This window comes from Mesocricetus auratus, unplaced genomic scaffold (genome assembly GCF_017639785.1).
Source record: "Mesocricetus auratus isolate SY011 unplaced genomic scaffold, BCM_Maur_2.0 Super-Scaffold_100024, whole genome shotgun sequence".
In the NCBI taxonomy this organism is placed as follows: domain Eukaryota; kingdom Metazoa; phylum Chordata; class Mammalia; order Rodentia; family Cricetidae; genus Mesocricetus; species Mesocricetus auratus.
This window is the reverse complement of record NW_024429205.1, coordinates 21,443,777-21,470,613: the sequence shown is the minus strand read 5'-3', so window position 1 is coordinate 21,470,613 and position 26,837 is coordinate 21,443,777. Positions and strand designations below refer to the sequence as shown.

General features: G+C 46.4%; 1 protein-coding gene across 4 annotated transcripts in view; it reads right to left on the bottom strand.

The window, feature by feature from the left end:
- Plb1 (phospholipase B1) overlaps positions 1-26,553 on the bottom strand; it is a 121,844-nt gene extending 95,291 nt beyond the window's left edge. For 2 of the 4 annotated variants that reach the window (XM_040730915.1, XM_040730917.1), the window contains exons 1-5: positions 26,467-26,553; positions 22,607-23,045; positions 15,846-16,065; positions 1,617-1,678; positions 374-446 (exon numbers count right to left, since the gene is read on the bottom strand). In XM_040730915.1, coding sequence (XP_040586849.1) covers positions 374-446; positions 1,617-1,678; positions 15,846-15,906 — 196 coding nt within the window. In that variant the 5' untranslated portion in view covers positions 15,907-16,065; positions 22,607-23,045; positions 26,467-26,553. The other 2 variants (XM_040730916.1, XM_005073567.4) reach the window with 2 other exon arrangements.
- Between the last annotated feature and the right edge of the window lie 284 nt (positions 26,554-26,837).

Below are 26,837 nucleotides of genomic sequence, written 5' to 3'. Positions count from 1 at the left end.
CCCGAGTTGGTTCTAACCTTTAAATGTTGTGTTGTCTCTGGCCCTCCACAGGAATAACAGAGGCAGAGAAGAGCAGTGGTTCTCAAATGCCGTGGCCCTTTAATACAGTTCCTCATGTTTGGTGACAACCTCCCCCAACCAAAAAAATGTTTCATTGCTGCTTCAGAACTGTAATGTTGCTATTGTTACGATTCGTAAGGTAAACATCTGATTCACAGGATGCCTGATATGCCACTCTCCAACAAGTCACGCCCCCCAGGTTGAGAACCACTGAAACAGGGCTGAGGGAGAATGCCCGAGGGGTAGAAGAGGAATAGAGGCATCGCCTCTGTTGACCACTGAGCCTCCCTGCTCACGGCCAGTGGACACCTACCTGACTTTGAAGGCGTACTCAGTCCTAACTTCCTTGGCTTGCACGGGAATGCGAAATTCTTCAGGGTCCGCAACTGAAAGCAAACACCATTAGTTTCTATGTAGAGAAGCATTGCCTGCTAAAACACTTGGCATAGGAACGTTCCTGCCCTTGGTTACGTAGGCTCAAAATCCAGAAGCAACACTTGCCCATGGGCACGTTTTCTACCCAGTTCCCCTGGTGAGAAAGCACACGTGTCTCTTGATGAGGATTTTTTTCTTTTTTCTTGATGAGGGTTTTAGCAAGTGGTACGTGCACGGCTTGGAGTAGTGTGATGGAGAGGGAAGGGAGAGTAAAAGGGACCAAACAAACAGAAGTGAACTCGGGATGATGCGCCATTCTGGAGATGGATAGCCATGGATGGATAGCCTGCCCAATGCTGCACAAACACAGTGTAAATATTAATGTTATGGATTTCTTATTCCAATTTTAAAGGCAGAAACAATCAAGTTTACTGAGACTACGTGTACAAAATTAATTCAGTGCCTCTTATTTTTATTGTATATTGTTCCTCTCTGGTTTTAGCACAAGAAAGAACACGAGGCACTGTGCATATTTGCTGCTGCAAACACCCAAGAGCATCCTGTGTCTTTCCCAGATTGGAGTGTCCTGAGTCCAAAGGGATCATTGAGAGCAGAGGAGGGACACGGTGACCAGTATGCATGCAAGACTTCAGGGCGGTATGGGCCTCTCAGGGTCCTGGTGCTGGAATCCACAGTGGCCTCTGTGGGACATGGGAAATGCTAGGGGAGGGACACTGGCAGGAAAAGCGCAGGAAGCCCTCAGTGTATCTCACAAACCTAAGTTAATTTCTTCTGAATTGCTGATTACAGTAAGAGTCTTGCAGCACTTACTCTCATCTCTTATCTTGTGGATCTTCTGGGAAGACCTCTCCCAGATGCCTTTGGATAACTAACAGCATCTACTTCAAGGTTCACAGTGCCCGTTTATAATGCTTGCGGGACACTTCTGGGAACTACCCGCTTGGTCTGCAAGGATGATGAGCCCCGAATACCAGGAGCCATGGTAACGTTCTGCCAGGCATCCTGGCTGGCCTGGGGAAGCAGATCCTTTGACCCACTCAGTTACGGCCTTAATGAGGGGTCACCAACCTGCTTAGAAATTTGGATTTTTTCCCCACTAGAAGTTCAGACCCCCCACCCCACTATCCACATATACCTCCTACCAGGGGTGAAATCCTTACCACTTCCTGTGGCTGCCATGCCAGTGTGTTCTCTATGGAAGAGCTACCAATTTGGGAGGGCCCTAAAAATGAATAAAAAGAAATACACAAGTAAGTAAACAAGCAGAAATAGTTCAATTATATATATATATATATGAGATGTTTTTAAAAGTTGAAATTAACTCTTGCCCAAACTTGTATCCTTTATACCTGTTTCCCAAGCCCTATCTATGTGCCCATATTAGTAATCTCCTTTATCTTAGAAAAAGCACAGATTCCTTTTTTCTAACCATCATGGTTTGGGACACCATGATCCCATTAATATATTCCATCACGGTAGAATCCCCGGATCAAGGCAGAGTGCTGTCTGAGAGGGACAGTTGTCACCCTATGTCCTGCATGATGCATTATTAGATTGCCAGACATCCTTGCCAAGGATCAGAACCCCCTAGAATCTTAATGATGGACATACAGCTGCTATTGTTTGGGGATCCAGGGCAAGGCAGGAACAGCAAAAGTCATTCCAGAATGGTCTGAAGTGTAGTGAGATAACTGCTCAGAGCTAATCATGGAGTTCCAGGCAGCCATGACTGTGCTGTGTACCTAGGCACCGCTGCTAATTCTTAAAGGGTCTCTCTGAATTGAGGAAAAGGAGGACACAACACAGGCAGGGAAACACAGAGACATGCTCCTCATCCCAGCATACTTCTGACTATATAGCCCCATTTGGCCTGGAACTTACTCTGTAGACCAGGCTGGCCTCCAACTCACAGAGATCTGCCTGCCTCTGCCTCCTAAGTGCTGGGATTAAGGTGTGTGCCATTATGCCAGCCTCTGCAAAGTTTTCCTATGGTAACACAATCTTGACTTCTGTCTCAAGAGTGCCACAGGACATTTCTAGCCTGATACTTGAGCCTGGATTTACATCCTTTGCTTCCTCTGACTTTTCTCCTCCCGGCTCTCTGCACAGTGTGCACGGTCCCAGGGAAGTGCTCCTAACGAGCAGCAGACACTGCGAAAGGCAAGCCTGACTGGGAGGTGGAGTCTGACTAATTTCCCACCCCAGCCTTCATCTGCAGCTTTACCTTTTGACCCCGAAAATAATTTATCTGGAGTTTCATGAAGGAGAAGCAGTACATTTCCAGTTCCTACCCACCGAGGGGCCGGACACCAGTTTCCACAAGTGATGGCTACGACCCACCTCCAGATCTCATTGACTCCTTGGAAATTCCCAGAAGCCAGTTTTCTGAGCAGAAAAGGCCCCCAGGATGGGAAATCAGTGAGGAGCAGGCAAGCATGGAGGGCTGGAAAAATGCAGGACACGGGGTCTGTGGCTGGAGTGCAAGGAGGGGGTGGGCCACAGAGAGATAGGAGGAGATGGACTTCAAAGCCACAAATGCCAGGCAACCCTTGGCCAGCCTTGAAGAGATGGATTTTTAAGATGCTGTCACTACAGTAGTGGAGTGATGAGTTAGAGTTCAGGTATGTTCTTCCTAGGCCAGAAGAGCAAATATAAATTAAGTGGTAGCTTCCATATAGCTCCCTCTGCCTCCACAGATCTTCTATATACCACAGTTAGAGCACTTACATAATTGCTTTAATCTTTATGACAATTCTATGAGATACGTGCCATAATCTCATGTTATATGCAGTAACGTGAGATCCAGAAAGCTCAATTTACAGTAGAGTTGACACAGTCAGCAACCAGTGACAGAGAGACTCAAAACAGACAGCCTAGCTCACTTAGCTACATGGGTAGTGTTCGGAAGCAACCAAGTGAGTATAAGTTACATGCCCGGGACTAGGTCTGGCAAATGTTTTCTATACAGGCCAATAGTTCATATTTTAGCTTCTGTAGACCCTAAAGTCTCTTTTCTGACATGACCATTCCATTCTCTTCATGATTTCAATATTGTGAAAGTGGCCACAAGCATAATGTTAACTTCATCTGCAGAGGCTACAGTTTATATCCTATATAATTTTCACCTGTCATAAGATACTGTTCTCCATTTTAGTCTTTAGAGCCATATAAAAGTATAGAAATCTCTGTGGATATCAGCAAACTGACTCTAAGGTTTCTATGGAGAGACAAAAGACCTCAAGTAGCTAAGACAACACGGAGGACCAATACAATCCAATATCAAAACTTACTGTAGAGTACAGGAATCAAGATAGTATGGTACTACCAAAAGAATAGACAGACCCATGGGACAGAATGGAGGCCAGAGCGGCCCAGAAAAAGATAGTCACCCAAAGCTTGACACAGAAACAGAGGCAATATGGTGGGGAAATTAGTCTTTTCAAAAGCAATGTTGAAATTTCTGAACATAGATACACTCCCCCAAAATGTAAAAGTGTCTTTTAGCTCATCAGTTACATAAAAACAGAGAGACATTCTGAGTCTCGTCACGCTCTCCAAACCTCAGTTTCCTTATCCATAAGATGGACATGGTAATGTCTGCCTTGTATAGTAGTAATAAGTTTTAAAAGGGTAGGGACACTTGAAGCTTTACTCCTCCCCAAAGAGACATTGGTTAAGGGTTGCTTGGGAAGGTGATTTTCTTCAGCAGTGTAGACACTGGTAAGGTATCCACCCATGCTCTTTTAAATAACCTCCCCTCCCCTGCTTATCAAAAACTCTATTTAAAGTCAGTGGGTCACAAAACTAAACAGACATGAAATCAGAAAGAAGCTGATAGTAAAATAGGGTTTAGTGGGTGCAGGAGGGGAATGAGAGAGGGTAACGGGATGAAGATGACCAAAATACATTATGCACATATATGAAATTTTCAAAGAGCAAAAATAAATGTAAATGTTTTTGACATTTATTTTTAGTTTATATATGGGTATTTTGTCTGTGTGTATGCCTGTGCACCACATGCAGGCCTGATGCTACCCACAGGGGCCAGGAACTGGCGTGACAGATAGTTGGGAACCACCATGTGGGTGCTAGGAATCAAATCAAGGTCGTCTGGAAAAATAACCAGTGCTCTTACCCACTGAGCCATCTGCCTGGCCCCCTCAGTAAATAGACTTTTGAAGATGCGTATAACAGATGGCAGAGGTACATCAATGAGTAGTTGTGATTGGCTGCTCGCATAGGTCATCCTTCAGATTCTTCCAGACTCTGTACCCTGGGATTATCCATGTAACTCCAGAGCTGCCACTTTCAACTTGATGGCAGAGTCTCCCGTGTAACTGCCCCGGGCTGCCAGAGAAGCTGTGCATTGAATTGAGACAGTAAGTCTCACTCCTCTCTCGGCCCTCATGGAAAGTTACAGCCCTCTGTCTTGTCCCCGTTGACTCTGAGGGACTTAGACCTCATATTTTGCTTTCTATCAGGTATGTGGAAAGAGAAGTCTTCCAGTGTTCCCTGCAACCGAGACATTAGCGGAAACCACCAAGGCACTTGTGGCATCACTGACCCCCAGTCATGGGATCCCAGGGGAATGCTTCACTTCTGGAAGGTTGTTTCACCGTCAGGCTCTCGGATCCGTAAAGGCTCTTGGCTCCCTGAAAAACTCCCACCTCGGTAAGGTTAGTCAGGGAAAAAAACATGTATTTTTCCACCCTGCTGGGGACAAAAGAAAACCACCTGTGTGTGCTCTGAGGGACAGGCTTGGCAGAGATCAGTCATCCAAATTAGAGTTGCAACCCTTGGGGTTGGAAACCAGAAAAGGTCTGTTATAGCACCAGGCCTGGGGGTACAAGGCAGAGGCTTCTGCCTCAGAGGTCCCCTTTAATGCAGCAACTCTTTATTTCTCCTCCATTAGTTAGGCACTGCCCCCCCCTCCATCCAGGTTGCTTTAGACTGCATGGGGCCTGGATATGTTAGGCCCGGTAATTACAGAAGGCCCTTGGGTGGCACTCCTACGGCCCTTGGGTGGTGCTCATGCATTTCCAAGTTCAGAATCTGACTCTACAAGACAACCAGCTAGAGGCAGCTCAGCAATGGCCACCGGTAGGCAGGATGATTTTACTAGTCAAATTAAAGCAGGACTCACACTCTGATTTGCAGGTCTCCTTGATGTCTGCCCACTTAGAATGTATCCGGAGCATAATTTTCCACAATCCATCCTTCCTTGAGGAAAACCAGTCCCATGTGGCGACCTGGTCATGCACTCAATCTTTCTGTCTGTGGACTTCCTCATCTATAAAATGGGAATGCGCCTGGCTTCCTTGCTTTGCTCCTGCAGTTGCTGCAGGGATCAAAGAGCAGGAAAGTGCTGTGTGGGCAACTGTTGTGTGCATGAACAAAGATCCTCTTCCGGGATGCAAGGAACGCGCCCTGCGCGGCAGAAGTGGAAGAGGTCACGCTTCGGCGGGGTGCACTAAATTCTTGGGTTCTTTGTAAAGTGTAACGTCCCACAGCAACACCAGAGGCGGGATTTGTGATCCTCTAGAGCAGTGGTTCTCAACCTTCCTGGTGCTGCGACCCTTTAATACGGTTCTTCGTGTTGTGATGACCCCGGCCATAAAATTATTTCATGGCTATTTCATAACCATATTTTTGCTACTGTTGTGAATTATAAGGGAAATATCTGAAATATAGGATATCGGATCTGTGGCCCCTGTGAAAGAGGTCATGACTCACATGTTGAGAACCATTGCTCTAGACTGGAGAGATGGCTCAATGGTTAAGAGTGCTGACTGCTCTTCCAGAGGACCTGAGTTCAATTCCCAGCACCCACATGACAGCTAAAAACTGACTGTAATTCCAAGATCTGACACCTTCACACAGACATACATGCAGGCAAAGCACTAATGCACATAAAATAAAAATGCTATATATATATATATATATATATATAGAGAGAGAGAGAGAGAGAGAGAGAGAGAGAAACCATTGTTCTAGACCTTTTTTTTTAAACAGGCTCAGAGACCAGCAAAGGAAGAGCAGGCTTGAGCTGTGCTGCAATCACTGAGTGTTGTGCTATGCCAGAATCTGGAAAAGCGAGGGCCAAAGTCATCCAATGTCTCCCTTGTGACCTCCTTGGCTGTACACAGATCTTCTGGGTGACTCTAAGCTCCTTAGGGTGACTGGCAAGTCTCATTCATACAGGGGCCTTACAGGACGCTGTGGTGGCCTGTGAGCAGCTGTGCCTACCGAGTCAGACAACTATGAGTCACGCCTGCCTGAGGCTTCCGCCTCAGAGTTCCAGGCAAGCAGGAGGTGCAGGCGACTTTTCATCAGCACGGGACATGAGCAGTCACATGCCAGTCAGTAGAAGGTGACATTGAAGTCCAGAGAGACTGATGGGGCTGACTTCTGAATATTTGTCTCTGAGTTCTAGGATAGTGAAGGGGAAAGCCACTCCAATTACCCGGTTTGCTGCCTCAGGAAACCAGGTTAGCGAACGTGCTAAGGGCACTCAATAGGTCATTCACGGTGTAGCGTGTGGCATGCAGTTCGTTGGCAGTCTGGTGTGCTTGCTCTGAGCCACAGACATTTTGAATGGACATCATAAGAAGGCCATTGTGTGTGTTATGATTTGGATGTAAATGGTGCCCCGTAGGCTGTGTTTGAATAACTGATCCTCAGCTGGTGGTACTGTTAAAAGAAGTTTGGGGACCTTTAGAAGTGGGACCTCGTTGGAGGAAACAGGTGGCCTGTGGGAAGGAGAGTTAGAGCCTACCTTGCTCCCAGAATGAGCTCTCTCCTTCCCAGGGCACAGAGCTGTGAGATCAAGTCACAGGCTACTGACGCTGTAACCCTGCCATGCCCTCTTCCCCATGATAGATGCACCATCTCGAACTCTGAGTCCAAATACGTTGCTTCTTGCAGGCATTTTGTCCCCTCAACAAGAACACTAACAATGCCATCCCTGCACTGTTCCTATGTGGAAATGTGTCCTGTGGCTATGCCTACAAGACCACAGTTTTCAGTGGCCTTCATAGTTGGCACAGGTTTGCCGTCAGGCTGGCCAAAGAAATAACTTACCACTAACAATATATTCCTTTCGGGGAGACACCTAGTCTGATGGGCCATGAAAGTCATCAGAGATGATTTGAAGAGTCCAGAACCAACATTGTCTAAATATTCCATGTCCAATGCCAATGGCCAAAGGGAGACACCACCTACCAGGACACCCTCCATTTTCTGCCTACCCCTTCCAGCATCACACACCCTGAGCTCCAAGGAGGGGCAGCTGTCCTCATAGGACAGGGCATGTATACAGTTGACTTGCAGTTTTGTCCTTGGCCAATATTGTTTCTTGACTTTGGTTTGTGTGGGTGGGCAGGTACTGGGGCAGAACAAAAAGGCCATGGAGGTCTCTCAAAGCTAGATGTGAGGAAAGGAAGACGATCAGGGAGCTCCGAGAGGAGAGGGGTCTTAAGGAAGCATGGGGGAGGGGCAGTAGGGTCTCTCCATCAGGAAGGTCCCCTCCCAGAGATGAGGGGGAGGCTGTGGTACAAAGGGAGAGACCCTCAGTCGAGAGGAAATGGTAGCCTAAGTCAGGAGAGCTGCACTGACTTTCCCAGAGTCTGCCAATCTTGCTCAAGGCTGGGACTCGGCTCGGTGGTAGGGCACTCGGTGGGCTTGCCCTTCGCTTCCTCTTAGGACACCAGGCTGCAGTCCACCAGGCTGCTCGAGGCAGGCGGTGAGCCTCGCCCAGAGTGGACATGGACACCTCCCTCCCTTTGTACCCTTGTGTGATCTCCTAGGTTACCTCACCCCAGCTGCTAGTTCTGTAGCACACCCCACTCAAGACTTGTCCGGCTCGCAGCCCCTTCAGTTCTCGGAGTCCTACTGCACCTGTGCTGGTGCCTAATCTACCCCCAGTGGTTCTGTGAGATACAGTCTCTCTCCCCAGGGGGCTCCTCACATCCATTAGTACCACCAGCCAGGCTCAGCCTGACTTGGGTTCTCCCAAGGGTGTTCAGGCAGTTAATTGACAGCAGCAAAAACTGCAACTTGAGGAAAATGACAATTGACAGTGAGTCCTAAAAATCTACCAGACACAGGCGACATTCCAGGCAAGTAGACTCTTGAGCCCTGAAAGCCACTCCCATACCTGTGCTGGCTGTTCAGAGAAGGAATGTGGGGACATATGCATGTGACGGCAGGCATGGGACAGGGACGGCAACAGCCGAGATGGAGGGGGGTGTCTGACCTCAGGGTCTTAGGAATGCATCAATAATTTGAAGGAGTCAGGTCACCAGAATTTCTCTAAGGATTTGTTTCCACTCCTATTTTTTTTATTTCTTTTTTTTAATTTTATGTGCATTGGTGTTTTGCCTGCATGTATGTCCACGTGAGGGTGTTATAACTGGGGTTACAGATGGTTGTGAGCTTCCACGTGGGTGCTGGGAATTGAACTCGGGTCCTCTGGAAGATCAGTCAGTGCTCTCAACCACGGAGCCATCTCTCCAGCCCTTCCACTCTTATTTGTAACAATCGTATTTCTAGAGAAGGGTGGGAGGGGAAGGGACACCAAACTCCTGCAGGACTCTGACGTCCTGCAGTTGACTCCCTTCGCTCACAATGGTGGTGCAAACGCACATAACCAGTTCACTCAGCTCCTACCCTGGGCTTTGCATCGACAGACCCGTGGATGCATCACAATGGCAATGAGTCTTTATCCATAGTTGGGACAGCCTCCTGTGAACTTGTGACCCATTTGAGGAAAACGAAACTAACAAATGTTTATTTTCTTATCTACAGTGCCTTCCTGGCAGCTGGCTGGGGCTGAGAGCAGTTTTGAGGTAATTTCTGTTTTAGAAGTTAAAGCTTTTAAACAGGGATCTGCGTTTATATGTGTAGGTTTGTTGAGGTTATTTCAAGTTTGAGTAGAAGTCTATTTAGGTCCTGCCCTCCACTGGGTTCTAACATCACACAAATGAGTGGCAAAGGGACTTGGACTTGGGACAGGTTCCTTCACTCGCTAGCTGAACGACTCTTGTTAAGACACAGAGTTCTCATCTGCACAATGGGAACAATGCACGACACAGCCCATCTTAAACAGGGGTTGCTATGTATGGTCAGCCCTCTGCAGCTGTATGTCCTGCCTCCATGGACCCAACCACTGCGGGCTGAAAACATTTGACAAGCTGTAACTGAACTGGACACATGCAGGCGTATCAACTATTTGCAGAGCATTTACGATTCATTTTTTATTGAAATCTACCTAGCTATGATCTAAAGCACCGGGGCTTATCCATGTGTCTATATACATCAGTCTACACACGGACTGTACAAGGAGTTTGAGCATCCTCAGATTGGAACATCCTCAAAGGAGTGGGGTCTAGAAACACACTCCCTGCTAGGACCTGGGAGAAGCTGTGTGTAAATGCTTGACATGGGGTTTACCTCTTCTAGGGAACCTCACATAGTGAGTTCAGTTAAAATGATTCCTTATTGGAAATGGTCTCAGTGTTCATAAGCATGAACCCTTATATTTATATTTTCTCTGAAATTGATCACCTTTAGTCTAGGTCCCAAAGAATTTCATGGATAGATTGTTCAAGGAGGCTGTTACAGGACACAGGAAACATAACCAAATTAATCATAGGGACATAGTGCCCGTGAGTTACAGTTAGTATGGAGAAAATAGAGCCAAGATATCATAAAGCTTTGTATGCTGAAACTACCAGATAAAATCACACAACTATTTTTTTTGAAAACAGCACATACTTGAGGTTTTTAGGAAGCCAAAAGTACCAAGTTATATTGATGTAATAATTAAAATACAGATTAATATACTATATGTAATATAGTATATAACATATAACATACTATGTATATATACATAACACAACATATGTAAGCATATAACATGTAATTATGTAATAACATATAACAACATATATGTAATATGTGTATATGTATATAAAATATAATATGAATATAATAATATATAATATATAATGGTATATTTAATAATGTACATGTATAATATGTATATAGTAATCTATAATATGCAATAATGTATACATGCATTATGTAAATGTGTATATATAGTGTGATATGTGTATAATATATACCATGTAATAATATAGCAATATATAATATATGACATAGCATTTATAACATACTATGTATTAAGCCAAATCAGTTTGTGAAGAACTAAATATAAATTAAATTTGAAAAATAAAATCAGTAGTAATAGTTCTAACAGCAAATTAGACACAACTGAAAGAGAATGGAAAAAATACATGTGTGAAGATAAATTACTTAATGGTAGGTATCAAAAAGAATGATGGTTTTGGAATGTAACAGAAGAAAGCCAAGTAAACATCTAATTGGCACAGAAGAGGAAAAGAAAGAATTATTGGCTGAGAATTCTTCTAACAGATGAAAAGAATCAACCACAACTTTGGAACTCACCAGGAAGACCAAGCAAGATAAATGCATGAAATTAGCTATATATATATATATTAGTTTGTGTATGGTGTATGCATATATACTTATTTGCACGTGTGTAGATGCATATAGAAACTGGAGGCTGCCATCCAGTATCTTCCACTATCATTTTTCTATGCTTTTTAATTTATTTACAATTCTATTTTTTTGTTTTGAAACAAAGTTTCTCACTGAATCTGGAATTCGCTGATTTTTAGCAAAAACAACTGGCCAGCAAGCCCCCAGGGAATCTCCAGGTCTCTGCCTCGCTGGTACTAGGATTACAGTTGGGAACCACCAAGCCTGACATTTTACGTGGGTTCTGGGGACCCTAACTTAGGTCCTCATACATGAGCAGCCAGCAATTCACTGACCGAGCCATCTCCTGGCCCAGATCCCAGCATTTTTCTTTGCTTTGGTGATGTGACTCTATCTTTCACCCAGCTGCAAAGCAGATTTCCCTCTCCTTGAATCAAGGCCAGCTCTGAAATCTGCCCTGGCCCCCAGAGGCAGCAGAAGTGATGTCCGGGCCCAGAGATTAGACCTCTGGTGAATTTTACTTGTGTTCTGGGGGAGTATAGGCTGCACATTAGACATACAGGCAACGTGGTAATGTACCAAGGATGTCAAGTACCCAGACATGTCATTTTAGACCCTGAGGATCAATTTCAGATGGCACCATGGGAATAGACACGAGATGTCCTTGATGAGTGCTCTCCAAATGGCAAATCCACTGAGCAAATACAGTGGTGGCTGCTCTAAGTCACTGATGTGTGTACAAGTTTCTGTGCAACTATTACCCAGAAGACTGCTCAGCCAAAAATTAGTTCTTCAAAAAGTATTCAAATGGACAACCTTCTGACAAGACAAATCAAAGCAAAGGGAGTTGCTTGGGAACTCAGCTCAGTGGTAAAGTAGTACATGATACAAGTTCAATACCCAGCACTGCCAATAGACAGGGAAAAGGATATGGGTTAAGTCTCAAATAACCAATGTCAATGCCCCCACTGGGAAAAAAGAGGGCAGGTTTCTCAGTATGTAAAGGCACCTGCCACGCAAGCCTGGCATCGGAGTTTGCTCCCCAGAGTCCACACGAGAGATGATATAGACGTGCATCTAAAATGCTAGCGCTCCAGAGGTAAGACAGGAGGAAGGAACTGGCCATTCTCCCAGAAGCTCCCAGGCCAGCTGCCCCAGAGTACACAGCACTGCAGAAACAGGAGAGACCCTGCCTCAAATGCGAGATGGGAGGAGAGACAACTGAGTCTCAAAAGTTGTTCTTTGACCACCATACATATACCCTGGCAAGTATATACACCATGTATTCTGTCTCTGTGTGTGTCTGCCTCCATCTCACTACATATACACAATACTCACGATGATAATAATGATACATTTTAAAAGGAGGGTCATGAGTATAGAGGCTGTAGATATTTAAAAGGTGAAAATCCCTGGAGGCCAGGGTGCACACCTTTAATCTCAGCACTTGGGAGACAGAGCCAGGCAGATCTCTAAGTTTGAGACTAACTAGTCTACATAGTGAGTTCAAGGACAGCCAGGACTACACAGAGAAACAAAAAAACAAAAACAAACAAAAAAGATGAAACCAAAAAAACCTGACTTTAAAAATGATGTAGCCATCCTTTGGGAGCAGGGGAGATGGCTCTGTTGGTAAAGGGGCTGCCATGTAATCATGAGGATCTGCGTTTGGATTCCAGCACCCATGTAAAAGCTGGGTGCATAGCACACATCTGTAACCTCAGGTGGGGAAGGAGGGTGCTAAAGCTGAAATGATGAGCTTCTTCAGTGAGAGGCACTGTTTCAGAAACTCAGAGGAGAAACAACTGAGGAACACCCAACATAGACCTCTATCCTCCACATGCATGTACACACATGTGCACATGCCCCTAGACATGTATCACACACACACACAGAGACACATCACAGAAAGAGACACACACACACACACACAGAGAGAGAGAGAGAGAGAGAGAGAGAGAGAGAGAGAGAGAGAGAGAGAGAGAGGGAGCGAGAACATCCACTTATAATTTTAAAAATGCAGTTTATAAAATTAAAAACAAAACACTTCCCAATGGAACTTATAAAATAACAGTGCCTCCAATAATCTCTTCTGTAAGAAATTGTAAACAAGGTTTCAGAGTCCTTAGAGACACACAACCACAGAAGAAGGGAGGAAGATGGAGATGACAGGACCAACCAGATTGTGATAAAAGAGAATTCCAACAAAGAAGCAGATAGGCCATGAGAATGTAGGTGTGCTCAATACTCAATATGTAAAAACCAATTTGACTTCTTTATGCCTATGGTAAATAATTTTAAAATAAAAAGTAAATCCATCCCATTTTCCATACAACATAAATATTATATACCTTGGAATAAATTGATTAAATCACATGCAAGACTGCAACAAGAAAACTTACTGAACTAGGAACAAAAATTTAAATATGTAGCCATGATTTTCACAACTCCATGTTGTAAGGGTTTTTGTTGTTGTTTTTCAAGACAGGGTTTCTCTGTGTAGCCCTGGCTGTCCTGGAACTCACTCTGTAAACCAAGATGGCCTCAAACTCAGAAACCTGCCTACCTCTACCTCCTGAGTGCTGGGATTAAAGGCATGGGACACCACCACTGGCAAGGGTGTTTATTTCCCCCAACTTAATCCCTAGACTCAAAAGCAATCTTTATCAAAATTCTAACAGGCTTTCTGAGGTGAAAATGTACAAGCTGATAGATTTACAGGAGAATTCAAGGCTAAGACACTTCAAAGAAGGGGAAGTAGGAACTTATTTTGTCCAATTACCGACCTTACTATGGAGCTACAGAGCTAAGGCAGAGAAATAGACCCCTAACCTGTGAAACAAATGGCTCATTGGAGCACTGGGAAACAATTGGTTTTTTAATAAATGATGCTGAGACAGTTGGATATCGGCACAAAGAAAACAATAACAAACCTAACACTGGGTTCCACTCACACACTAGGCACAACAAAAAGCAATCCTAGATGTACCAGGATTAACTTGAAACGGAGCAGCAAATACAGAAAGAAATGGGAGGTAGTCTCGTGATCCCTGGGTAGGTGCTCTTGCACGAGACACACAGAGTGCCAACTGTATAGAACAGACTTACAATCAATGCCTTCAGCACCCAGACAGAAATCAAAGACATTAGGACCCTAGCAGTCATCGACAGCCACCAAGCCTCATCCTTCTGTCTCTATTGTTCTGTAACAGCTTCCAACTCAGGATCAAGTAGAGCAGTGATCCACAACCTTCCTAATGCTTTGACACTTTAATACAGTTCCTCATGCTGTGGTGACCCCCAAACCATAAAATTAGTTTTGTTGCTACTTCATAACTGTAAATTTTGTTACTGGAATGAATAGTAACATTATTTTTGGAGATAGAGGTTTGCCAAAGGGCTGTGACCCACAGGTTGAGAACCACTGCACTAGAGAAAACCAAATGTGCTCAAGTCAATTGTTGAAGATGCCTTTCTTCTTAGCATGCCTCCAGCCAACAGCCCACAATCAGGGCAAAGGTGAAGCCTCCCCTTCCCCACTGTTAAGCTTTCCACTCCCTCTGAGTCTCTATAAAACGCAAATTATGACTTCTTCCAGCAGACTCTGAGTAACCAGGCTGTAGGTCCATCCCCTCTGGCTGCTCATAGCCTGTTTCCACAATATTAACTTTCCCTCTCACCATGAAAAGGGCAGAAAGACGGCGACGGGCTTTGGGATGGAAAAAGACAGCTGCCGTGTATGTCCACCCTCTAAAGAATCAGTAGACAGTATACGTGGGGAACTCGAATAATCCAAGGGAAAGAGAAAACTACAGAAAAATGGAAAGATTTGGAGCAGCACAGGAAAAGAACCCAGTGATCAATAAAGATGAGAAACTCTCCCATGGGTCTCACCAGAAGCCGAAAGAGTGGAGTCTTCTTGTACGATAGGCTGAGTGGACACTACTTGTCTCCCTATAGGCCCACAGAGGTCACCCCCTTACCCTAGATGAGCAAGCAGACTTTGGGGCCCCAGGCAGTATGGCCTCTGTCCCAGCTATACCCCCTCCATTATTTGTGTGGCTCCAGGGGAAATGCCCTCTGCTCCAGACCCAGGCCTCTTAGGAAGAAAGGGCTGAAGGTCATGGCCAAGACCCTTTTCAACTTTGAGGATGCTGCCTTCCTAAACCACGGAGGATGGAGCAGAGAGAGGCTGCGACAGGAGTACACCTGTTCGCAATTATGGCGTCGGGAGAAATAAGAAGCCCTGTTCATCACCTGTGTGGTCCAATCCAGGCTCACTAAGAACTTCATACAACTAAAGGCTATGAGCATCTTTAGCATTTATCACACTCATCTGTCTTCATCTGTCCTCAACAGAAAAAAAAAGCAAAGGCCACAGATAGCCATAACCATGACTTAATATTTATATACCCACTTTATTCCATTTTTTGAGGGATTGAACCCAGAACCTTGTACTGATGAACAAACACACTACCATGAAGCTACCTCTTCACCCATCACCACCTCATTTTAAAGATGGGGGTGGGGAAATGAGGTCCAGGCAGGCGGAACTTTCCCAAGGCCACTCAGCCCGTGCCAGAAGGCTTGGTGATCCTGCACTCAGTTTCCCCACCAGAGTCTGCAGCTTGCCAGTGCATCTTACCTCTCCCAAGACCCCACCCCCCATCCCGACACCCACAGCCTTCACAGCCCCTAACTGTCGGTCCCTTTTCAGGCATCATCTGCCTCCCATCCCACAAGAGGCAAAAAAGCCTCCTTGCGATTCCACTTCCCATTTGGAACTTTGTCTCAACAGAAGGGGGCATTCCACTCCTGCACCAACAGGGCAGAGGATCAGTGATCTTATGATGATCAGTCACACTTACCTTGTCCCAGCAGCAGCAACAGCAGCAACCCCATGAGGGAAACAGCTGGTGGCAGCTCCATGCCACAATGTCACAGGTGTCTGAGCCTTTGAGTAAATGGCTTCTTTCCACAGATGGTTGAATTACCACTCGCCCTCCTGCTTTTATCCTCCTCTGGGATCTGATAGTATTCCTGTCGTAAACTTTACTGTGTTCACCTTTGAAAGGGGGCAGTGGCTGGCTGTAAATGATAAATATTAACATTAGGCAGAAGAAGCTTGACAACAGGGTAGCATACTTTAGTCATAGACACCCAAAGATCACGACCACATGGCGGCCTCCTGCTACCTCCCACGGTGTCAGGGGTCCAGAGATGACTGGTGACAGAGAGAGCTACTGAGGATATATAAACCTTCACATCCTATGTGTTTAGAGCTAGGATTCCACTATGTACCAAAACTCAGTTATCTTGGGCACACCCCTAAATTTGTGCTCATCTGTCATTATTTCCTGGCTTACAGGAAGTAAAAGACAGAGAATAAAAGTATTCCATGACCACTGAAGACCCATCAAACCAGCTCTAAACCAGAGCTTTCTTAGTTTGAGACGTATCATCACCTAGTCTCAGAAGCACCTGGGCTCTCTAGTTTGGATCTCGAAAAGGAAGATTTGTTTCTGTTGTCCCACCCACCACCAAACACGCCGATGGCCAGAAGTGGCAGGCAGCATAGTAACACTCATTGTCTGAGTGTTGAACTGTGAGAAGCAACAGGCTGAGGGGAGCCGTGGACTCGCTCTGACACCATCAGCAATTTCCACCGGGCACGTGAAGTGGGGGATGCTGGGCCGAGACCAAGCCAGGCAGACTGAGCCAGACAAGGGATGACTGCCTGGTTCAATATGCACAGATACAGGCAAGCCACCTTCTACTCCTGGGGTCTGCCTAGGGGCCCTGAACTGGTCCCCATGACCCCACTCAGCTCTTGCTCCACTCCTCCCTGCCTTAGCTATTTTTCCTCATACATAGCTTCATTGTGTTGAGTCTAAAGTGATGAGGAGGAGGGTGGCTCCTCATTTATAAAGTTCCAGGATGTTGCCATCCCTTCTCGTCTACTCAGAAAAATGTAGCGTGGGTGGCCATGGACCTCAGGCTTGGTCCCAGCCTTCGGACTTTGTATGGGTGTGGAGCCGTGTTGTGGGCACAGATACTGCCACACTAACCCTGCTAATCCTAGGACCTGGGGGAGTAACATGCTCAGAGAAGGACAAAGAAACTTTACCCAGTGCTAAGGTCTGTGAGGGCAGTTTGAGCACAGATGCTCCCTGACATCTGTCACCCTCACTACTCTGCCCACAAATGCAACCTCAGGCTCACAGTTGCTGCCCCACTAAGGATGCCGGAACCACCTACTCTGTGCCACCAGCAGTCTGGAAGAGCATCACCAAACTTCCCTGAATGCAATGAGGGTCCACAAGCCTCTGCCCATGCGTAGGCCAGGAGGAGGTAGGGCATGAAGCATGATGAGGCAAGGGCAGAAACACCTGCTCCCATCTCCTGCCTCTCTGCTGTGTTGCTGGCTATGACCTATCCCCAAACCCCTTTTACATTCGGAAAATTGAGATAAGACTTAATCATTTTGACCTCTGAGAGGCATTTTGACATAGGACAGTCTGAATTGCCTTTTAGATCAAGGAAATATTGGAGTTCCAACAATGCCTCAAAGGAACCCTCACTACCTGTGTGATAATAAGGAAAGTAAAATGTCTTTCCTTTCTTCCTCCCTCCCACCCTCCCTCCCTCCTTCCCCCTTCCTTTCTTCTGCTTTGGGGGGGGTTGGGGCTGGAGTAAAACATGACCTCACACTGTATTCCAGGTTGCTTAGAATTTGCAATGCATCCCAGAATGTCCTCAAACTCAATGATCTGCCTTACTCAGATTCCTGGGTTATATAGAATTACCAGTGTGAGCCGTCACTCCTGGACTGGCAAGTAACATTGTGTGGACACTTTTGCCAACACTGTGGAGGCATCTGTTGGTTTGAGTGACACTTGCTATTTGTGAAGCCTGTTACAACCGAGAAAACAAGGGAAAAGCAGTTCTCTACAGCCAGAGGCAAACATCTGTCGACTTCACTTCCTCATAAACTTTGGTTCTTTTTATTTTATTTTATTTTGCTATAAAATGTGTAAAGAAGACAGGTCCTAAAAGAGGGAATGTGCTCCATTGCCTGCTTTAGCAAAAGTCTTCAGGTGTGTCCTTTGAGAAAGAAACAAGCCCATGTATTCATGTCTTCAGGATTAGACAGCATTCCCTGCTCAGAAGGCATCTTACAGACAAAGCAAAATAGATGCTGTTTCCCAAGGTTCCACTAGGAGGTGCTAGACCAAATCTCAGGCTCAAGGCCCGCCCGAATTAAAACAGCCCTGGCCTTAGAAGTGTAGTTTTCAAACCAAACTCAAAACAAGGGAAACCAGCCAGCACAAACTTTAAACCCAACATTTAAAAATACTGGAATTACAGCCTTGTAGCACTTCAATGTAAATGTTGTCACATCGGGCATGACCATCAACTTAGGCGAGGCCAAGCTGTCAGAGGAGCTGATGGAAAACTGTTTGCTGTCACTGAGCTGGTTGTGTTGACAATGGCAAAGAATGTTGCTTTCCTGACTGATATTTTTTCTACCTTTTCCCCTTTAAGAACCCCCTGCAAGACCCACTGTTTCCCACTGAGCGAAACAGAGAGCGAAAGACAAAGAGTCTCCCTTGTGCCACGGAGCACAAAGGAGCATGGTTGGTGCATCATGGCTTCTTTTTCAGGCTGTGCTGTTACACATCTTCATGGTGGTTCTCAATCCTGACTATCTTTTGGAATCTTAAGGAACTACAAGACAGTCAGCTGAGGGACAAAGATGACTCTGACTTGCATCAATCAGACAAGTCAAAAGTCCACCTGGCAAGAGGATAGGCTAATAACAGTTGGCAAAACAGGTTGACCTCTAGAGAGGAAATTCATTGGAGTACACGATCTGGCAAGATTCTGGTCTTACTTCTCAGGGGTCACAGGTTAGATAGAAAAGGGGCTGAATTCTGGTGCCTGGAAAAGTCCAGTGTCTGTGAACAGGATGTGTGTGCTAGAGTCCCAGGTCAACTGTGATGCCTGTTGTCACTTGCAGTCCCCTTCTCTTCCTCATATGCTGTGATATTTGATAGCATGGACCTCATTCTGCAGCGGGAATACAGACACATCTATGGTGTTTGAAGGAGGGGTGAGCTGACCCACCCCACTTCATACCTGCAGGATACCCTCTTTCTACACCAGATATTAATGCAGAGAATGTCCTAGGGCTGGCCGACCACCATTTAAAAGAGGGAGTGAATGAGTCTCTACAGCACAAGCCCTGGGACTCTGCAAATCACATGCACACTCTAATTATGGGTCTTTTTCCTCTCTCCACACCTTACCACCTTCAGACTTTAAGGCCCTCTAGACTCCCATGTCCTGGTAGCATAGACAGAAACATTTATTGGTGCCATGCTCTCCTAGCTTGCATTCCTCCAAGCACACAGAAAATGAAGATGTTTGTGTGGCAAGGAGCTTGAAATAATCAGTCATATATTTTAAGCAGCCCAACACAGTGCCCTCCTGTAAGTCCAGACAGGACATACGCACCCGCACCCAGGCTCAGATTTAAACAGCACTCATTGAACACCTACTCAGGAGTAGTTGAGTGCCTACTAAGTAGCAGGCCTCTTGCAATTCAAGTTCATAAATGTTTTATTTCATACTAGTGGGATCCTTCAGAGGGTTAAAAAAAATCAAGTCAAAGGTCACCTGATTAGTAAGTGTAAATGGGGACTCTGATCTAAGTCTCTTCCCCATTCATTTCTCTCCAGCATTACTGGGAGATCGGCCTAGTGCAATGTCTCGTCCTCCTTCAGGAAGGAAGGGGGGGTGGCCTTTAACTCTTATACCGAATTTGACAGAGGACTTACCAGTGTGTTTCTTCTTTCCTGGATGCCAAATCTGGAAACTAGGGTACTGGTGAGCCTGGAGGTACGGCACCCCTTTTCCTGATACCAGAGGATTTCTCTGGCACTATCTCAGAAGGACCAGAGATCTTAGCAGCATTCTACAACCCATCCCAGAAAGGCTGATGCCAAGCTCCGTCCGTTCTTCTCCCCTCCCTGAGGACAATTAGGGTACCATAAGAACAGTTCAGAAAGCACTTGGTCCTTGGCAGTTCCCCAGACCACTCTTTCTCCACCCCTACTGTACACAGAAGAAAACTGAGGCAGAGAAAGAAACTTCTGTGAAGCCCAGCCATGAGTAACAGCATCACTGGGGGTCAGATTCTCTGGTCCAAGTTCAACGCCATTTCCCACTAATAGCTCAGGGCTCAATCACCGTGACCATGGCAGCAATGGGTGTGGTTAGTCCAGTTTCATCAATAAGAAATTTGAAACTCACAGAGGATTAGTAACTGGCTCAAGGTTGCTTGGCTACTAAGGGTAGATCCCAGAACATTTGGCTGTCTTTCACAGCCAGCAGTGGCCAAGTTCAAACTATGGAGGCTCAATATCACTAAGTTGGGTGGTGGTGGCCACACCTTTAATTCCAGGACTCAGGAGGCAGAAGCAGGCGGATCTCTGAATTCAAGGCTACCCTGAGCTACAGAGAGAGTTCCAGAACAGTCAGGGTACACAGAGAAACCCTGTCTCAAAGAAACAAGCAAGCAAACCTGTGCTGAATGATACCAGCATAAAGCCTAATGTCCATACCTACCCGGCTTTGTTCTAGCACGCAGTCCCTGGGAAAAGGCTGGTGTGAGAAGATCTTCCCTAGATCTCCCACAATGGAGATGATATATGTGGCACCCATGGCTCCACAGAGTGAGACCAGGGATCCAGAAGGCATGAAATTTGACGCTCTGCCCATGAAGCCCACCATTGCCTCACTGCCTGCAGGAGCTGTCATCTGTCCTTCAAGTCCAAAGGGAACACACAAGCCCCCCAATGTTTCCCTGGGAACCTCAGTGCCTGCTACCATGCCCAGAAGGCCCTGGACTCCACAACCCCAAGCATCCTATGCTGACCCCACCTGCCTCCCTGGCCTGCATTCACAGCAGGCCACCTGCCCCAAAAGCATCGCCAGTCTTGGATTAGAGAGAGGGGCAGGAGTAAGGAGTACCAGCTCTTGCATCCTAATGTCTCTTACCTGGATGGTGGTAACAGCTCCTGCTGATTGACTTACTGGGGCAGTTGGCCAGCTGGGAAGTCCCTCTAGTCACATGTCACAGCAGAAACAGAAAGAGACCTCTGAGCCTTTGGTTGTAGTGCAGGGGATTGCTGAACTTTATGTAACTAGCTTGGTCAAGGGCTGGGCTACTAACACCCAGGACACCAAGGCAGCTGTGGGTGTTAATGGCCTTGGCAACGATGCACAGACCTGTCTACCTGTTTGCTTTGCATGGTACCACCTGGGGAGAGGGCTGGGAGAGAGTGGGAGGGCAGCAGAGGAAGTGTTGATGGAGAAGGCCCTGGGGCCAGCCAGACCTGAGCCGGGCCCCAGCCACCAGGGCATCCAAGTTGGGGCCTGGGTGGCTCACCGAGGAGCTGTTCCCTACAGTTGTGTTTCCTGAGGGTCTGCCCATACACCGCTGCCTCCAGGCACTTCTGACTGACATCAGCCTGTCACCTGTCCTGTCCTCAAAGATGCAGGAGGAAGGACTTGTTCTTTGCAGAAAAGTGAATTCCCAAGATCGACATCTTTTCTATTTTAAGATTATTTTGAGACTATGGCATTTCTGAAAATAGACTGCAGTGTGTGTGTGTGTGTGTGTGTGTGTGTGTGTGTGTGTTGTGTATGCATTGTGCTGTGTATGTATTGTGTTATGTGCATATGTTGTTTGTCATGTGTATATGTGTGTGTTACATGTGTACTGTGTGTCTGTGTGTTGTGGGGTGTTCATGTGTTCATGTGTACCTGTGTGAGAACAACCCTAGGTGCTGTTTGTCTAGGGCTTTGCATTTTATTTAGAGAGAGAGGCTCTTGTTGACCTGGAACTTGCTGAGGAGGCTAGAGTTGCTAGTCAGTAATCCTCAAGTACCCCTGCTGTCTCTACCACCCCAGTGCTGGGATTTCAGGCTTGTACCATCACAGCCTCTTTGACTGTCTTTAAATCTACAGAAATTTTAGAAACCTTCCAGGGAATGGATGGTAAAAGCAAATTTTATTTTATTTGTATGTTTTGAGATAGAGTCTCTTGATGAATCTCAGCTTACCCTTGAAAGTGAGATCTTTCTGTTTTGGGCTCCCTGGTACTGAGAGTACAATTGTGTGCTACTGTGCCCAGCCTTAAAACTGGGTTGTTCTTTCTTTTTGTTTTATGCTGGTGTTTCTGCTCCAAAGACCAGTTATTTTAACCTGAGACAGAACACTTCCTCGTGTTCCTTTGGGTCTGACACTTAATTGACATTTGGGGGCCTTTTAAGGGCATGTGGGAACAAGAACATGCAGGGACATGCTTCTGGGGGTGTGTGTGGCTGGACTTTCAGTGTGCTCCTATTTCCTGTTCACTTTCTTCTTTGCTTCTGAGGCAGAGCTACACGGGGCCAGCTTCCCTCATTTCTCTCTGGCCACAGAGCCCCATGTCTCCTGAATCTCTATGCAACTTCAAACCCTTGCACCTTCATCATTTGTTACCTAAATCCTGTAAGAATTCCTGTAGGCTGACCACCCCAATTCATTGCCAGGTAGCACTTCTAAAATGCCTTTCACTCACCTGTCCCTGTCCTTCAGTGTGGCTGCAGTTCCCACTACTCCATCAAACGATCTTGAAGGTCAGTAGTTCGTTGAATTCAACAGACAGTGAAGGATCTTCAGACCTTTTCTTACCGGGCATCTCAGCAAAGTTTGACAGAGGGCCTCTATTGCTTTCTTGAGGTACTAGCCCTGTCTAGAGTTTCTGGTTTCTTCTGGTCATTCCTCCTCTGGCCTGGACCCTCCCATGGGCTACTCAAGGCAATCATGAGTAGCCCACGGCTTTATTTGAAGCCTAGGTGTCAATCATAACCGCATCTACTTCCAGCCAGACCTTTCTTCTGAGCTTCAAGCCCCATAAACTGTTCACTGACTCAATACCATGGCTTTGAAGTCTGTAGGTTCTTCAGACTCTGGGAGGGTAGAGCTGACCACATCATTCTTCTACAGTGCTTCCAACCCTACAGGAAACAGCCATGGCCCTTGCAGAGAGACCCGGGAAGTATCCCCTGCTCTCCCTCTCCTCCACCCAGCAGATCACCGATTGCTGAGTCCCATCAGTCCCATGTCCTAATCTGTTTTCCGGTTGCTGGAACCTGCTGGCCCAGCCTACTGTCATTGCCCAGTGGCCTGGACAAATGGCTCCAGCTCTACTTCTGCTTCGTATGTCTTCCTTTCCTTTCTTTAACTGCATCAAGCTGAACAATTTGTCTGTGTGCAAGCTTAATGTCACATCCTGTATAACACCCCCTCTTTAACAAGCTCGCATTGCCCTGTAGTTAGAGCCCAGTCATCTCAGCAAGGTCCATAGGCCCTGTGCCTTTTCTCTCCTTGTTTTACACACACACCCTCATACACATACATGCACACACATATACACACTCATATACATACATACACACTCATACACATACACACTAATACACACATACACACACTCATATACATACATGTATACACATACACACTCATATACATGTACACATGCACATATACACATACACACAAACATATATGCACACTTATATACATACATGCACACACACACTTATACACACGTTCATTCACATATGTACACATATACACACTCATATACATATACACATACTAATAAACACACACACACACACTCAACACTGAGCTCCTGTATGACTTTCAACCTGTGGTTTCTTGTCCACAGATTATCCCATCTGACCAACCTTAAGCTCCAAGAAGACAAAGACTGTGGCCGGCTGCTGTGTCCCCACTACATGTCAGAAGACCTGATGACAGTAACTGCTGTATAATCCCACTCCCACTCAAGTCATTCCTCCAGGGCCCCAGTGAGCAGCATCAAATTTTACTTCTTGGTGGCTTAACTACCCAGGTCCATACTCTCTGGTAGTTTGCTAGAGGCTCCATCACGTGACCTGCTCCGCCTTGATGGGGAGCGAACAACTGGCCAGTTTGAGCGGTCACCTTTGCTGAAAAGGACAGAGCCTGTATGTCATTCCTCAATGTGATTCCCACACAGCTACTAATACAACAGCAACCCAGCTGGAAATGGGGTCATTCTCTTGAGACCAAGACTAATACATTGCTTTATGAGGTAGGAGATGTTCTTGGCTGTTGCTGGACCCAAATATGTCCCTTTGTCCTCCAAAGAAATCTCTCAGAGCAGTCTCCCAGAAAAACCTGTAATTCTCCCAGTCCCATAAGATGTGGATAATGAACCCAGCAAGGACTGCCAAATGTTCTGCCAGGTCAGTGCCAATATTTCCACCCTAAAAGAACACTTGTCAATCAGAAACCCTGCCCCCTCTTTTCAGGTACCCTGGAACCCCTGCAGATTCAGAGGCAACCGCAGATGGTTCCCTCCTGGCTGGATGTTTATAAATAGACTTCACAAATCTCCTAACATAGCCTTGTGGCTGGCTGGACTTTTTGCTGTAATCTTGAAGCTGTGACTTGGACATGGCTTCACCTGTTTATCACCTAGCCCTTAGCTCTTCACTGGTTACAGGTGCTACTTAATAGCCTCAACCCCACTCCCTTTGCTTTGGATTCTTAGATTTGCGAGTCCAGCCATTCATGCTTGGGTAACCTTGCCCTGGAGCTGTGTCCTTGATGACTTGCTTTTGCTGGCCCTTCTCCTTTCACCCTGTGTCCTTAGGTGTCATTGTGTCACCAAGAGGAGGATCATAAAATGGAATGCAAGCACCATTCCTAGCAGCTGGCCTCCCCGAGTGGAGAGCTGGCAGCTTCCCTCAGACAACCCCGAAATCCTACCCACCAACCCCTCCCACCACAGGACGAATAAACCCAGAGAAAATGGCACTTCCTGCCTGTTCACTAGTCCTGACAATGTGATTCTTTCAGAGAGATTGTTTCTCTGACATATACTGCCTGTAGGAGGCTGAGATCACTGAGTTCCCAGGTGTCCAGTCATTAGGTCAGGACTCAGACCAGAGATTTCCTACAAGTAAACATGAGTCTGGAGGAGGAGGAAAGAGGAGGAGGGGAGAGGAGGGAAGAAGAGGGGAAGGGGGAAAGAGGAGGAGGGGAAGAGGAGGAGGAAGAGGAGAAAAATAGTGGTGGATGATGTCTAAGGAGGAAAGATAAGCAGATCACTGAAGCTCCTTGGTCAGTTTAGACAGTCAGATGAGCTTCAGGTTCAGAGGGACCCTGTCTCAAAGAATAAAGGTGGAGAACCATCAAGGAAAGGGACCCAGAGCTGATCTCAGGTTTACACACACACACACACACACACACACACACACACACACACACACACCACACACCACACACACACACACACAACCACTACACACCACACTACACCCCACACATGCCACACATGCACACACACACACATGCATGCACGTTCCAAATGATGAAACGGGGACTCAAACCCCTTCCCCACACACCAAGGAGCACAAACACTGGTATCGGACCAAGGCCCTGAAACCTCGCTGTGAGGAAGAGTGACTAAGACCAGACTCGCCAGACCTGCCAGCATGAGGATGTATCTGGAGATGTGGACCCTGGAGAAGAGCCCAGATGAAGACAATTAGGAGCCTAGGAGATTCTGGGTCAGAAAAACACAGGACAAAACCACCACAGACACCCTCTCCCGGGGGCAGAACCCTGATCTGTCATCCATCATGCCTTGAAAATCTTGATGTCAGACATATCAGGCAGGGATTATTCTTTTCTAACCTCTTCTTCCAGCTGTCCCCACACCCGACTCACAGCTAGAAGGAGAGGAAAAAAGGTCTCTATGACTTAGCACCAAGAGTTTACCCCACCTTTGGGGAGTGAGGGGGGCAACTTCCAATGAAACCTGGCATTTTGATATCTGTGTGGCTTGACACACTAACAAGGAAGGAGGGAAACTTAATTGAAAAAATGCCTACATAAGTTCCAGCCATAAGGCATTTCCTTAACTAGTGGTTGATGGGAGAGGACTATCTATGGGCTGGTGGTCCTGGGTTCTGTAAGAAAGCAGGCTGAGCAAGTCATGAGGAGCAAGCCAGGAAGCGGTGCCCCTCCATGACCACTGCATCCAGGTTCCTGTCCTGTTTTTCCCATCCTGCTTTCCTTCCATGAAGAACAGTGTATAGAAGTATTAGCCAAATAATCCCTTTCCTCCCCAACTTGCTTTTCGGTCATGGTGTTTCATCAGGGCAAAAGAAACCCTATCTAAGACAATATCATATCAGCTGGATATTTTATCACATGGGCGTTGTCCCCTTAGGGAAGAAGGATGCCAACCACTTACTAATGAGAAGCATGCTTAGGTTGCAGATCTAGCTCACTGGAGTCAATGATTACATCTGCTTACAAGAGGGTATCTAGGCTAGTCTCATAAGCCTCCTGTGGTGAGCCTGGCCCCTTTCTTACCTCTCTAAGCCGGCTCTTCCCTTCATCCCGCTTGAAGACTTGAGGACTCAGATGTCACAGTAGCTCCTCACTGCAGCCCTCCATCTCACACAGGTACAGGGCAACACCTATGTGCTTGTGAAGTCATCAAATTACATCACCCAGCCCCAGGCCACTCTCCCTCAAGAACTCAGGGACCCTGTGCTAGGACACTATGCCCGCTCAAAGCAGAGGGCTCCTCTCCTTGGCCCTCTCGACTCTTCTGTCAGTGAGAGGCTACCTGCTCTAAGGCCCCCGGGCTCCATGTAATTATCCCAGGATGTCTTGAAATGACAAAGGTCACAGCAGTCAAAGAGCACAGTCACCTTTTGATAAAGGCTCAGTGACTCTCT